Source organism: Nomia melanderi, chromosome 11 (assembly GCF_051020985.1).
Source record: "Nomia melanderi isolate GNS246 chromosome 11, iyNomMela1, whole genome shotgun sequence".
Lineage (NCBI taxonomy): Eukaryota > Metazoa > Arthropoda > Insecta > Hymenoptera > Halictidae > Nomia > Nomia melanderi.
In genome coordinates this window covers 4,204,417-4,221,238 of record NC_135009.1, presented here as the reverse complement: position 1 = coordinate 4,221,238, position 16,822 = coordinate 4,204,417, and the positions used below count along the sequence as shown (strand labels likewise).

General features: G+C 31.3%; 1 protein-coding gene across 6 annotated transcripts in view; it reads left to right on the top strand.

Annotated features, from left to right (window-relative positions):
• Positions 1–16,822, top strand: part of LOC116435180 (cysteine-rich secretory protein 2) — a 218,779-nt gene that overhangs the window by 154,106 nt on the left and 47,851 nt on the right. For 5 of the 6 annotated variants that reach the window (XR_004236705.2, XM_031994486.2, XM_031994485.2 and 2 more), the window contains one exon: positions 10,261–10,397. Coding sequence is in view for 5 of the 6 variants with exons in the window: in XM_031994486.2 (XP_031850346.1) it covers positions 10,261–10,397 (137 nt within the window). In the remaining variant the exon portion in view is untranslated. Of the gene's footprint in view, positions 1–5,138; positions 5,342–10,260; positions 10,398–16,822 lie in introns of those variants that run through there. The other variant, XM_076371940.1, reaches the window with a different exon arrangement.

Here is a 16,822-nt window from a genome sequence, read left to right as displayed (position 1 = left end):
AACTAAATGTGTATATTTATATTTGCACAATTTGTTAAAAGTCTCCTTTTCCAAGCATTAATCCCCTGCTTCATAATTTTTTCAATTTATTAGAAAGTTAAAGAAAATTACTCTACTATTAATAATAATCTCCTAGTAGAAGAATTAAATCTGCATTATTTATAACTGTATATGTACTGTAAAGATTAAATATTAATATCAAACAAATAATATCTCATTTAGATTTAAAAAATATGAGTATTGTTTATATTTCCTTACAAAAAGTAATTTTTATTTGAACTATAAGGGATTAACGAACTATGCGTATAATAACGAAAAGTAATTAATTTTTATAATTTCTCGTACATTGTATTTTTTTGTAATCTATGAACTTTTATTTATTTTTAACTTTATAAATTTGTAGATAATTTCATTAGAAGTGTCAAATTTTCTGTTTTGCTACTTTATGATAAAACTTATTTGCAGATTTGTTTTTATCGGCTTTTAATTGCGCTCGCATGCACATATATTGATGACTCATAAATTATTCAGTTAACAGGTTAATCTATACCTGTAATTAAGATTAGAATTAAATAAGGTTATACAGTATTTATGATGTGGTCATAATTTCTTAGTTACATTTCCAGATTAAGATTTCTCAACACGCAATACGTACATCACTTATGTTCATTTATTAGTTGGAGAACTTCTGAGACATATCGTCAAAGCTGACAGAAAATTGCAGGGGTGTATTCTTGATCGTTTTCTGCTTCTCTTGGTTCTGCTACCAAAATTCAGAAACACAATATTCTAATCATCAGCCACTTGGATAGGAAACGCAAACCACCGACAAAGGAGGAGCAAATTTCTAACTTCAGAATTCAATAAACAGTCAAGAAGATACCATTAAACTATGTTCATCCGTGCTAGTTACTTGCAACTATAATTTTGACCCAAGTGTAATCTTAAGTGAAGTTATCAATTTCAGCAAATCAAGCGTTTGTTAGATAATCTCTAACAAATATTTGAGTTATACGTAGTTAGTGTAGTCATAATACGAGAATATCGATTCAGCTAGAAACAAATAACATAGAATATTCCATAGTGCACAGAATCTATGTAATATAAAATGATTCTATGTAGAAAAACCAATTAAAATGCAAAATAACATATTTTTGTGTGACGCTTCAATCTATAGACAATCGGATTTGAATATTTAGTAGACCTGTTTCCTGTTGAATAGAAATTGTTAGTGAGGAGATCAAATCAATGGAATATTCATTGATACCGAATCATTATTGCATCAATTCCAAAGCATTGTTATGTGGTGTGTAGCTGTCGATCAAAATCCTTATTATCGTCAGTAAGATAGGTTTATTGATATTCTAGTTATTGGTTGAGCATTAATGTATCACCGAGTTATCGTTTGAATCTGATTTCATCGTATTATACCATTGGAATATTATTGGTTCTCATAGAAGGGACTTTTGTAGTTACATTTGTGTAAGAAATACGTATTTCAAACGGTTTTATATTTTAAAATGACTTCAAATATATACATGTTGTTTTTGAACTTGTAAAACAAGCGAAAAAAATGAATCTGTGTGGAAAGATTAAGTAAAAAATGTAGAATATTATTTTTCTTATATAAAGTTTCCTTTCTAAATAGATCAGTGTTAAAATTTGACAACGTTGCTCATTCATTTGTGCTCAATGCTGAATTCGTAAATAATCCAGAGATACATTAGTCTAGAACTATTCGATAACACGTATTATTCTTGATCGAAATTCAAACTCAATTTTTTCCAATAATGCAACAAATAAATATATATTTTCAAATCCGAATAATGGCTTACAAAATTGTGTTAGGTTCATAGTAAACATTTCAAACAGTGTTTTAAATATAAATGTCTTTCAAGTTTTTTGAGGTCAAATGAAATATTACTATATTTTTTTGTTACTAGTTGTTACATTTCAGAGCAACTGCTAACATTTTTTTTCCTGAAAAATTATTAACAACAAAATGATTTGACCGAAAGTGATCGTAAAAGAGTTTTTAACAAAGAGCAGAAAATTTTAACATCGATTTAATTACAAATGTGACTTCTTCTAAAAAGATGTTACTCTGTATTTTGAGCCTACTTATTTTTTTGTATATTTATACCTTTTTTGGTTGCACCCTTAGTTTTGAAACATTTTGTGTATAATACTTTAAATGTAATTATGCAATTAAATATACTTATCTACTTCCATATAGTTTATATAATTACGTAATATAATGAAATAAGAAATTTCACGGTAACTACTTATTCAAAACAATAGGGAAGTTTCCAGTCACTCACCATGTCTTTCAAAAATACAGTTTAATATACCGGAACGTTACATAAAGGCGACGTCTTGCTTCTCAATTCTTTCTTACAGGTTTCTCGATTTTAAAGACTGTTTACATTGGAATGTTAAAAATGAGGAAATAAAGTAATATAAATCCAATATTTTAGGAAAACTTGTTATTCTTGTATTATTTTTATTAGAAGATAAATTCGTGATAAGTCAATCATTTTCCAATCACTTCTGTTTTATTTTCCCTAATCCACAAAATTAATAACAAAATTGGAACAATTATAAATTTCTACATGTAGTATGTTTAACCATGATTTATTACTTTATTAATAAAATAAGTAGTGTTCTTTCTTTAAACAGAAAAGTTTATTAAAATTCGTCTGGTTCCTGATACTGTTAAAACATTATATCTTTATCTTTCTTTTATTTAAAAAAAAAATGAATATTTTAAAAAGTACTTTGTAAAAAATTTTAAACTCTTTCTCATCTAAAATATATTTTCGTACATTATGTATATGTTATCTAATTATACATCACAACTGAGTTGAATTGAAAAGAGTTTGTTTATCTGAATTTTTTAAAATATAAGAAATATGAAACAATCACATTATTAATGAGGTGACTCAATACTTGAATAAATGAAAAAAACTTATATTAATTTCTAACAAACCTTATTGTTAGTGTAGATTGTATAATGAATTGCTCGATGGTATTTCAATACTCGTATATAAAAGTAATAAATTGTACGAACGGTGTAGGGGAAACTAGAAATCATTCGGTATTTAAACTGTCTAGCACTTAACGCATCTAGATTGTCATCCGGCGGTTAAGCGGTCGGACGTGAGCAACGATAACTTGATCTCCTTGTAAATTAGTCGCAACCGTAATTTATTGGACAACCCTGCGAATTCGTGGGATCAGATGTTATCCACTTGTGTCTTGATAAAATCTTGACGTGAACAATCTCTGACCCTAATTTAACATTTGGACCATCCCGGTCTCAGCTTCGAGCCAAAGTGAATAGCTCTGCTCGCGACTTAGGGTCAAATGCTTGATCTTGCTTAGGGAACGAAACAAAGTTCAGAGAATTATTCACTGTGTAAGCGTGCTTATCTTTCACGGGAACTATTAAAGACAATTTCGTTGTACAAACACAGGACTTTTTATTTATTTATTATTCACTCATATTTTTAGCATGTTTCTTTTTAGTGTTGAATATAGTTTTGAATCCTTGAAAAATAAAATAGATTTCTATGTAACGCTAGAACTACCGAGCAGTTAAGTTGAATTTTTGAAATTCCTTTACAGAAACTCTAAGAATGCATCTGAAAAATTGTCTTACGAGCTTGCCACGCATTTACTTCATCACAGATGTCGAAGTTAGCAAATTTCACTTTCAACCAGTTACCTATTGCAACTTCTTTAAAAAGTATGTACCTTAAATTGTAATTTTTTGACAAATTTGTTTGAGTAATTTTTTGAAAAATCAAATACAAGGAAAAGTGATTTGTTAGTTCAATTTGTTGTAGAATGATATTGAGTAGTACCATCTAATATCATTAATGTATGATACATTTACAAAGCATAGGAATAACTACTTTGTTCATACTATACGCAGTTTTTCATAATAATTATTTATATTCTTTTATTTATCCATTTTATTTCGTTTTGGCCTCCAAATATTTAGAACATCTTGAATATATTTTCGTGTTCACGAAAATTACAATTTAACACGTTCCGTGCCATCGGATATTTTGGTTATATTTTACTTATAAACTGTATTGATTTTTAAAATAAAATATTTAGTTATATTCAAGTTTCTGGTAATTTTTATATATTTTGATATTGTTTCTTCATGTTTTCGCTGCTGTGTATACCGTTATCCGTGACCATGAATCCCTTAAAAATAATTTATAAATTAAATAATTTAAAAATTTTCTTACAAAAATTAGCAAGTGCCATGTATGGTACACGTGGCACTGAACGTGTTAAACAGCAAATTGTAACTACTTTTTACGCGTGACGAGTATACTCGTCATAACACAAAACCTTGTTCTTTCTTCGCAATGAGTATACTTGCTAAAAACAGCTAATTGATTAAACAAATGTGAACCGCACAGTTCTTTCCGGCACGAATTCGACGACCGCTGCGAGCTGTCGGAAAATTCACCGTCCGACAAAATGAACGACAAGTCCTCTTTTTTCTCCCCACCGACAACGTAGAAACATTTTTCGGCGAATGTACGGACGAACTACTCTACGAATCCGTCCAGATTCACAGGCAAAAAGTTCGCAGGAAATTATGAGGCCAGGTTTATATTGAATCCCGTCGGTTATAAATACACGTGCACATGTGCTCCGTACACTTTTCGTGTCGGGAAATTGTAGTTCCATTAGACGAAATTGGATTAACATTTTGTAAGAAATTCGTTGGGATTCTGTGAGTGGGAAAATTGCACACGCTTCAAATTCATTTAAGAGATTATGATGCTCGAAATTGAATGCGTTAAATGCAGACATTTTTTTGGTGTTAACGTTTCGTAAAAAGTGCAGTAGACTCATGTAATACAAGTGTCCATGACATAAATTCTTATAATGCACCGAAAATTTTGCGACTACTGTTTTTGTTAGAATACAATATTTCCACGATTAATATTGAGTTCGGTCTGTAGAATTACACACGGTTCACCTATCACGTCAGCTCCATCGGTCATAGGTTTAAAAGTGCACAGGGGTAAGGGGACTCTTCCACTCACGACGTTTGTCTATCGACGCATGGTCATTATTGCTGCGCGTCGAAGCCCAAGCGTCGTGAGTGGAAGAGTCCCTTGTCCCTGTGTCTTTTAAATTTATAGCGGATAGAGATAACGTGAGAAGCATATGAGTAGTAGTGCCTTGTAATCATCCCCACCACCGAGAGACGAGTCCCCTCGGAAAGCCAAGAAGTTCGACGGTCAAACAGTTCTAACATGATACTCCGTTCTATGGTGATGGATATGGGTGAAACAATGTTAATGCAAAGGTAAAATTTTTTTATACAGGTTTTTTTGTAAGTGAAACTTTTACTAAGGCGTTTGTGAGATACTTCTGAATAAAACTGAATGGTACACATAAGTATCACGAACATTTGAAATTACTGAAAAGCTAAAAAACAGTTAGATAAAGGGAAATTGTACCATACAAGTATCTTTGCTTATGTACGTATGTTTTGGTTGATTAATGCGCAGCTGTAAGTTTTTTTTTTACAAAATGCATATTAAAATAAAATACATATTCGGAGACGAAACAGTTAAGTCAATTTACTAGAAGGAAATAGGTTATTATAATTTATGAAATAAGTAAATACCTTCTAAAATATATCGTGTTTGATCTCGTTTTAATTTAAAAAATCGTACAATTCAGTTGGTAAAAGTTTCAATTAGTAAAAGTAAAAAATAGAAAAGTTTAACATTACTTTAATATGCCCTCAGTCATCTGTGTGTTTCGATTGTTCTGAAAGTAAGGTGTCTCGCTCTTTCGTTCGCGCTGTTCTTCTCTACAGCGGACGAACAGGGGAGCCTGGCTCGCATCTTATCTCAACTTCGAATCAACACCACTGCACGGTTAATGCTCGATTGCAGTCCCGATTTTCGGGCACTAATCGTGGGAATACCGTATAACAAGGTGTTTAATTCGATGCCCGCGAGCACTCTAGTGACACTTCCCTCCCGAAAAGTTAGCATCTCCGTATCTACTTTTATCTGTTTGTATTGAACACTACATAGAACTGCTTATAATACAGTGTTTTGTATTAATTTATGTAAAATTATCACAATTTATATAGTATAATTTTATCAATAAATACTATTTTATCAAAAGTTTTTTCTACAGAAATTAATAAGTAATTTATAACCAAATAAATGTGCAATTTTTGTTCCGTAGTAATTTATAAAAAAATGTCTCACTTTCTATAGTACAGATCTGGCAATAAAGATGATTTTGTCAAAACTTTTTTCTATACAATAATAAAGAAATAATTTATAACCACGTTAAAAAATGTAGTATACATTTGTTTATAAATAATAGAGAATAATGCAAAAAATGTTTTTATTAAATGTATCAAACTACACAAGTAATTATTAATAATTACCGGCAAATATAATCATTACAATTTATTACTTATATTTACCAAAGACACGGATATTATTAATAATGACCGGATTTATTATATTAACTGTAATATATATCTGTTACAGTTTTAATATTTTGTCATATGTTGAAGTAGTAAGACACTGTAGTATTTACATTATAATGTATGTCGGGTCTGAAGGTGTTAAAATGAAGTTCTATTGACATCGGCTTCTAAGTGCTAGTCCAAATTCCTTATTAACGAATTTTCTATAGCTCCAAAATTTGTGTGTTGCTATTCATAACAGTGATAAAATTAATGCATGATCTTTCGTCTGCCAAGTGGAGAAGTGCTAGCTAACAATATCTGGGCGCAGTAATGGAGATTTAGAATGTGAGAAAGGAAATGGCTGTCGAGAGAAGGTTCGAAAGCAAATAGGTGATTTCACATAAGAAATCTAGATCATCAGGATATGTGGGTATCTGAAACCATCGAGACTAGAACTGAGAATCCTTATCGAATTCAGGTCGAGATCTCGAAAGTTTTTGAACATCGATTTACACGTATCTAAATATAAAATATCCAGTTCGAAAATGTATTTACTAAATGCGTTATCTATAATATAATAGAAGACAATGCAAATTTCAAAGGCTCTTATAATCCGTATAAAAGAATTGAAACTAGACGGTTTGTCTATAAAAATATCAGTGTGCTTGGATTTTTCAAGAACCTTTGAAATTTGCTTGATATTTAAAATTGAAAGATGCACGTGCATAATTTAATTAGTCAACAAATCAGAGATTGATACGTAACTGTTCCTCTTTTAGTACTTTAAATCTCGATGCATAATTCAGTACTTTATGGAAAGACTTCCTAGAAAGTTTAAGAAATTTTCGTCCACAAAGGGTTAATAATTCCTCGAGAAAATACTTGTACTTTTATAATAATTGTGGAAGAAAAGGTATGAAGTACGTTATTTTAATCCGCACAGCAGTTCTGGTGTTAACAGAAGTGTTCGCATTTTTCTGGGAAATTCACATCTCGGATCTATGAATATTAAATGATGTAAGGTATAGTCTCCAGTTATGTACACGCCAATGCATATGTTGTGTAACTTGTTCTGTTAGAGTTTCGTAACAAGTCACTGGCACATGTTCCGCGTTAAATTTCTGTCCATACTCAGTGGAAATATCGAAGGTAGTCTTTCTTCTTTGACGAGATACATCACTTGAACTATGTAGTATGTTAGTTTGTGCTTGTATTATCTATATATTTCATTTGCGTTTTTCTCGCATTTATAACAGTAACAATTTAATCCAATACAATTATCGAAATTTTATTATTAAGAAGTTTTTTTATAATAATACAAAAGTAAATCTCAGAATTTTTATTTTTAAAATATATTTATTTTTCTTTCTTCTATTTTAAGCTTTTGTGTCTTAAATTATTATTTGCGTTTTCTATTGTTTTTATTCGATATATTTTTTAAAGTGTTTAAAAAATGTTAAATTACATAATATAATAAAATATAATTCATTTTGTACCAAGATTAATACTACATATTGTAGTTTTTATTATGTCCTTCGACTGGCATATATCTTTCATATTTCGAAACTTCTGGCTGAAATTATATTATTGATTTCTATTTGTTCTTATATATTTAATTTTATTTACTTGTAGCATTTATATAATTATATTTAGCACTAGAAAAGAAATTAGCTATTATAAATTTAAATTATACAATTCTTAATTCTTCATTTTCTTCATTCTTAATTTCGATTTCTGTTAGTATTACATCGGTACATTTGAATTTCATATTTTTAATGTTCATAATTTTTTTGTCTTATGTGTGTTTGACTTATTTTTGAAGAACACGAAACGCTCGGTACGAGGTGATTCCTCTATTAGAACTCTATGATTAGATGTTCGATTTGTGGGCATCGGGAATTATCTACCAATGATTCAAACCTCCTAATGGAGATTACGGGCGGATTTCCATGGTATAGTATGCAAAATACGAGGTCTATGCTGAGACCATGAAATGGAACGCTTAGGAAAATCGAACGTTGAATCTTGTTCTGCGTACGTTTCACGGGATTCGGCAATATTTAAAACACAAAAGTAAATAAAGATAGAAATAACAACCAACACTTTTGTTCGATGCTGATGAATAAGTAGCCAGTCGAATAAGAATTTAAAGAAATGAAAATTTTATTCATATAATTATTTCTTTTGCGTATCTTATACTATCTGCGACCTGTACCAGTGAATACTTCAGAAGAATTATTTGTTACTTCAATCTATGAAAATAGTTTTTCATACATATAAAAATATATTATCTGCAGAACTGATAATGATGTATTTGAATAAATTATTCGAAACTTTCTCGATTATTATGTAATAGTTTCTTTATTCGTTAAGTAGTGTATGAATATTTTCATTAGCTAGAGTATCACAACATTATAAACTATTCACTCAAGTTATTCACATTAGTAATGTATTATCGGCGATTTGCACAAGTCGACGAAATCACGTCTCTGTTCAAGCTAAATTAACAATCATTATTGACCCTTTGAATTAAAAAGTTTTTTGCTGGAAATATTGTACGTTTTTTGATGAAATATAAACAACAGCTTCTAAAATTATCGAGAGATCACACCCAGATTGAGCAACAATGCTATTTAATTAAAATATTTATTATATTGATACGATATATAAATCTTCCATCAGAATAAAAATCATATCTGTTATTTACGTGATTTGATCTATAATATTATTATGTAGTTCAACTTATGAATTTGTGTGTCATTAGTAGGAAAGTGTATATTTTTTTCACAATTTTGACATGGTATTAAAAATATATGAGCGAAAGGAATATAATTTATTGCTCCATGGTTAAATAATAGACTTTATAATTTTACTTTATAAAGTCATATTTGATTTGACCGAAGGTTTCCTCTCAAGTGTAAAGAGTTGGAAGAACATTAACCTCCCGACCTACAAAGTTGTGTCAGACTCGTAAAGAAAATTTCTATCTGACTTCGAGAAATCTACGTATTATTTATTTTTTTTAAATATAAGTTAAAAATTACTTTTCTATTATCTATCGTTAACCTTCGGAGTAAACGTAGACACAGAATAAGCATCAAAATGCTTTCTTTTCCTAATATATTATTAACGATACGGTAGTTGTATTGATCATAGTTAAGAAATAAATCATAGGGCAAGGGGTTCAAAGTAAAACTACTTTCATCAAATATTTTCTACCACGAACACACCTTCATCCGCCACTGTACTCGCGCATTAGTTTCTCCTCATAATTCATAATCCCACTCTCTTACACACTCGTCTCCGGGAAAAAGGGAAAGAAATAAAAAGAAAAAGGAAAAAAAGAAGTTTCAGTGGGAAATCTTGTAATGGAGCCAATTCAAACGTTCGCTTTTACGCATTCCTTTTCATCCGTGGCATCGAAAGAAACGAACCTACCCCCGTTACCTCGGAACGCTTCCGCATACAAGATTAAGGAAAACACATTTTCCAGCGGCGTATTCGGGACTACGGGATTCTCTCTGACTCTTTTTCCCTCTCCCTGTCTCTCTCTCCTCCCCTCTCCCTTTTTGATCTCTGAGATGGCTAGAAGGGTAAAGGGTATGAAAATAGAATGTTATTGCCCGTTTGGACGTAGCCGTGCAGTCGATATTCTCGTTTAAAGCGGGCACTTGTCCCAGCCAAGAAAGGGAAGGAAATGGAGCAACGCGTAGAGAGGGCTTTTATTGACAACGAATATCGGTTATCGAGATGTTGTTGAGAGGAACGTTTGTCTCTGCTTTCAGCGCCGCGGCTCTATGGCGACAGGGTACCTGTCAAGTTAATCAGGACGAGCAGCAGCAAGGTTCAGCAGAAGATCGTCGACACCCACAATTACTTTCGCACTCAGGTCAAACCGCCTGCTGCTAACATGCTCGGAATGGTGAGTCTTTAACAGGTCCTATGACATCGTTAATTTCAATTATATTTTGCTTATAAAGTATATTATTTAACTGAATTTGAATGATACTAATTCGACTATTGACTTTTTAACCTTTATCCGCTTGCTCTACGATTTATTTCCCAACTATGATCGATACGCCTACTTTCTCATTAATAATTGAGAAAAATAAAAAATATCTACGCATATTCTTTGTTCATGTCTCCTTTAAGGTATAATAATTAATAATAGAAGAATAATACTTAATTTAAATTCAAGAGAATAGAGTAATATTTTTACTTATTAAATTCTGTTTAATCTCTGAGAAAGTGATTATGTGTAAAATCTTCACTACGAGTCTGATACATTGTTATAAGGCAAGGGGTTAACACTGAAACTACCGGACGGGTCAAAATTACCCATTCCTGATTTCTTATTTTTACAATTATTAAAAAGGTAACAGATGTTCCTCTGAGAAATTATTGGTAAAAGTGTCGATGTATCACGTCCACACCGATATGGAAGATTTTTGCATATGTTGTTGCAAGCATGATTTTGAACAAACTTTTGCTTTGACACAAAATGTCGCTGACATTTAGTTTCCGAGATTATCGCGAAAAACTTTTGTTACTACTACATTGAATTTTATGTACATGGGCGCGCTCGTGAGACGACCAGGAATATAGCCGTATGGGGACGCTTTTTTAAAACAGTTTTGACTCAAGTGTGACAATTTCATACCTTGCTTGATAAAAATATGCATATATAAATGAGTTTCTCTCAAATAATAGATATTAGTATAAGTGGGGGCTAGTTTAGTTTGGGGGAGGAGGGAGGCATTTATTTTATAGTTGCTAAAAATTCATTTCAATATTAATATAAATGTTCCATTTTGTCGAAAGGGTTGTGTTTTCTTAGGCTTCTGACATTGTAAAAGATAGAATTGTAATAAAATTATAGTTTTAGGAGCCTCAGGAAATCTCTCTTTTTCAGAAGTCCTGAACATGTTAGGGAACTCGACGCAATATGTTCGAATTCTTGTACACTTGTACATAATGTTAACTAATTCGCGAAAAATACAAAATGTCCTTTGAAGGAAACCTTGCTTGAAGTTTTACATGTAGTATGTTTTGTTCTATATAAATTAAGGTATACAAAGTCAAATGTAACCCTTTAAAACAGCGTTTCTTAAACTATGGGGCGCGACACCAAGTGGGTCGTAAAGCGACATGTTGGGGTTGCGAAAATTTAATTCAGATACATGAGTTTAAAGAAACATTAGTCCCTTTACTATCTTTAATTCAATATATCACATCTTTTGTACAGTGCAGTTATAAAATCGAAATGCTGGCCAAGTTGAGCTGTAAATTATATTTACATATTAAAAAATGCCACTAAGTCTATTTAAATCTGGAGTCGCGAAATAATCTCGATGATAAAAAGGGGTCATAAATGAAAAAAGTTTAAGAACCGCTGCTTTAAAACAATCTACTATTCCAGAGATACATAGCTTATTTCTCCGTTCTTCGGTAGAAGTTCTTAAAAATGTATTGCCTTTCCTACGAGCAATTTGTCACCTGTCGGTGTCTCTATCGACTTTTAAATGTAATTCTCTTGGCGTCGCGTTCGGCAGCAAAACTTGAAGCTGTCTGGTGCAATTATCATTCCCATTGTTTCCAATATCTTAAGAACAGGTGAACGGTCTCCATTGAAAATTATTATCTCTAAGTAAATATCAATACAAACAGTTTCAACGCTGCAGGATGAATGTCTTGCCGTGAAATATCACAATTAACCTTCAGATTTTTATGAATTTATAGGTAATAAATCTATTTAAAAAAATAAGGTAGAATTTTCCATATAATTGCATTCTTTCTTATATTATGTTTAACCTATTAAAATAAAATTCTATTTTACTTTAATTTCACAATTATCTGTTATAAAAACGCAAATTTGTATAAAAATTAGCAGTCTCGGGATAATATACTGATAAAATTTTCATTACCATTCCAAATTATTGAGTGTTGTAAATAAAATTAGTAAAAAGTTTTTTCTGATTTTTCACAGTTATACTGTGGTTCGTAAAAAAGTCGATTCTTTTTAATTTGATATATCGAAAGTATAACTATTGAAAAAGTGCTTTTCATACCTTTTAATGATATTCGAAAAAATAACGAAGTTAAAAATTCTTTTGTGTTGCACTGCCAAAGTCCAACTACAAGACCTCACAATTTTAAATGCATTTTTCTCGAAACTGCATGTTACGAATTGATTGCCATCACTCACGGCCGTACCTTGTCCGGAGTGAAAAAATCCAGTTTTTTTTATCCCACTTCTGAATTTTATAGACGTTTATTTGAATGATGATAATATATTAATTTTTGTTGTCAACACAAACTTCGTTGTTTTTTTTTCTTTTTCGCGTTTATTCAAAACAACGCATGCACACACGCTACACCCATACGTACACACGCACATCCATGAAGTTTTACATCAATAGACCTACGCGTCTACAATATGTAATACTTGTTTCTATTTGGTACTTACCTGGAATAACTACATTTATACTGTTTGATTGTGAGCCAACTTTGACGTGTAAATACTGTAAATACTGTAAATACTGTAAATACTGTAAATACTGTAAATACTGTAAATACTGTAAATACTGTAAATACTGTAAATACTGTAAATACTGTAAATACTGTAAATAATGTAAATAATGTAAATAATGTAAATAATTTAAATAATGTAAATAATGTAAATAATGTAAATAATGTAAATACTGTAAATACTGTAAATACTGTAAATACTGTAAATACTGTAAATACAGTAAATACTATAAATACTATAAATACTATAAATACTATAAATATTACAATAAAGACTATAAATACTACAAATACTATAAATATCATAAATATAAATGGTATAAATACTATCAAAATGCAGTGGTTTTCATGAAATGAATTCATCTTGTCAACTGAAGGTAGCTAGAGAAATCTGTTTACTGTACCTAATACTATTCTAAACATCGCTCTAACGAATCAGTCGTTGGTAAATCCTCATAGATTGGCTTAACGACTTCTTGTGCTTGCATTAATGCCTTTTTGCACAAACTCATTAAGCGGAGTATCGCGTTGAACTCTTTTTCCATCTCTATTTTCCCCGCAGATTCTTCAACTCTTTCTTACGATTGCTCAAACTCGCCTGACTCGTTTATTTTCTTTCTCCGCGCTTTACGTATTTTGCAATTGACTTATTCGTTTTACTCGTTTGTGTTTTAATTAGCATCGTTACGCTGAACAACTGAGAATATCCCCGTTTCTCTCAAGATTCATCTTCTGACACAGTTCAGTTTACTTTAGATCGGCCTTTTTTCAAAAGTTCTCTCTGTTCCTTCATTTCCAGAATGCTTAATAAGTAATTTATAAATAGATCCTGATACTGTGTGCAGACTTTTCATAGTTCAATAATTTACTCTCTTCTCGGAGCACGCTGCTCTGTTTGAAAGGTCTGTACCTGTGTCAGATTTTCTAATTCATTTAAATCTTCTTGGGATTTCAATCCTAAGACGTCATTTTAGAAGAGAGTACAAGAAATTACAGCATGCAACGAAAATAGCAAAAACAATGGAAACAAGCAATAACAATAAATATTCAAGTAATGCTCCTTAATTGCTTTTCATGTGCCTACATATATTTCACAAATTTTCTTTTGTTCGAAGTTTTTTATACCATATTTCTTACATGATAGTCACATTAAATGTGACAAAAAGAAATAAATATTTCCTACTTCTTTTTTATTTATCTTTCCTTTTTACGAAATATATATTTCTATTTGCTTTCTTTTATTATAAATTTAAATTACGCAAATTGTTTCGATGCTTTGACAGGTTTTTGCTACTTTTTCATAGTTCCACTGTTTAAAAATCCATTGGTGGATCTTAAACAATGTATTGGGCAATCTAAAAGTTGCCGAATTTTTTATTTCGGATAATCCGGCTCCCACCTGCAGTGGTCGTCACAAAATACGTAATCGTTAACTACGTTTCTTTTTATTCTATTTCTTTTACTCTTTTCGCAGTTAAAATTTATTGAAACTTTTTGAAAATGTTTTTCCTATATTAAATCAATATTATTGACCTAAAAATATCGATTAATTTTCATGCAAAGTATTTCTGAAGTGCGTGATTTATGTCGTTCTATTTTATCTAATGCTCTTCCAAATTCCAACGTTCTCTCATTTTCAGAAGAATGATTTAAAAAATCATTTCTGATGCTCTTATCAATTTTTTAACCTTAATCACGAAAATGTTTCCTATTACATAAGTATTTATTAACATTTTTAATTTACCATATTAAACATTTAAGATACTAAATATTAAGCAAAACTTCTCATTTAATTGTAGTTAACGTTTTCCAACAAGAAGAACAACGATATTTCCCCACTAACAAACACACAACAAAAACACCTTATTGTTGAAGATTGAAGAACTAAAAACTAATTAAAAATTCATTAAAACCATTAAAAACTAACTTTTCACTGCCTTTTTCGCAAAGAATTAAATACTATATAAAATTTTGATACGCATACAGTGCGCTGAGTAGCATTTAATTAGCAAAACTATTTTCAGAACAGAAACAAAAAATACATTAAGTCATCCCATAAATAAAGTGATTTTTAATATCTTTCTTAGTTTTAAAAATTAACACGGACAAAAGCTTTTTAAATCTAATTCTATTCTATACATAGATAATTTATAAATCATTTATAGAGATATTATAGACATATTATCTACAACTAATCTACAAATAACGAAAGAAAATATATTTTAGATTAAAAAAAAGTTTCGTTATTTTAAAAAATAAAAGAAGTATAGAAATACATTATTTATAGACTGGTCCAATATTGCTTTATTAAATAGGATATCAATTTTAAAATCATTTCTTTATCGTTGTGCCAGTGAACATTGGTCTCAGGAATCAGACGCCACGTACTTAGCGGCATTTGTACGCATAGATTGAAAATGAACTGAAAACCATATTCCAGCGGTGCGGTCCGTCGATCCGGAATGCGATCTCTAACAATCGAACACGACCTTCCGGTCCGGGGAAATAGTTTCCCCAACTGTTCGCGTGCTATGAATGCGTCACGGGTTCATAACCCTGAAAGGTGGATGATGCGGATCGTCCATGCGCCGGTTCAACCTTTACTCGAGCCTTTTTCATCGGCTTTGAAGTTCCATCGATTTCGTCGGATTCCTGGGTGAAATCCCACGACGCAGATACCGCCGGTAATTTTCGAGCACTCCTCCAGATGGAATCGTCTTCGCCGAATCCGGAATCCCTTGGTCTTCCTTTCTATAGAAATTACGTTCGACTGCGTTTAGCGCTATCGATTTTCACGGGAGATTCTATTCTTTCTGCTGATACTATCATACCAACCTTTTTCTTTGAGTAAATTAGTTTAATCAGTTGGTGAATATTTAAGAAAGATAGATGCGAGATTGTTGTGGAATGACTATGTGGGTAGAGTAGATGACACTTTTTAGATGACCAGGAAGATTTATCACGGTAATTAACACTAAAACTATCAGACAGGTGAAACTGGTTCATTTTTAAATTTTTAGTTTGTGAGTATTTAAATTATGGCAAGGCTTTTGCGAAAAACTATAAAATAAATTTGTGTATTTGTACAGATACAACAGTAAGGGATCTATCAAATCTTGAGAAATATATTGCTCTAATTTATATAAAAACTTAGAAATAAGACACACCAATTGCTCGGTACTTTTAGTGTTAAAATCATGTTGGCAGAAGTATATAGAATCAAATAGAGTATATTTTCATTGAATAAACGTCTTTTAGAACATCAAATAAGGTTTCCTTTTTTCCACGAAATCCGAGATTTCATATTACACGACCTCATAATATGCATTCTATTCATTCGATGATGATGTTGTGATCCGATCCAAAGAACATCTGGCATATTTCCAGCAATTCGTATTTCGTTTCGAAAAAACCTATATGTTGTTCCAGACGCAAAAGACTCAAGCAGAGAGTAATTACCGCGTGCACGAGTTTCGATTATAGGTAGGCACTTTGCGGGTCGAGGAACAATACCGTCAGGAACCGCGAACCCAACCGACACCCTTCACGATAAACGCGACCGGTTTATGGAATCGTTCCCATAACGAGGTCTAACAGCGCTACGAGCGATTCGTCTTGAGGAAGATTGGTGATTTCCACCTTTGGGAAATATGTCAAGCATATTAATAATTTTTTTTCCTTGATAGTGGAAAAATCAGTTCATCTATTTGAACACTCATAAATTTGTACGTTAAGCATTTATAGAGCTTGACACGATTTTTCCGTAATTCCAGAGGAACGTGTACATAATCCATTAACACGTTGATTGACACGGAAAGC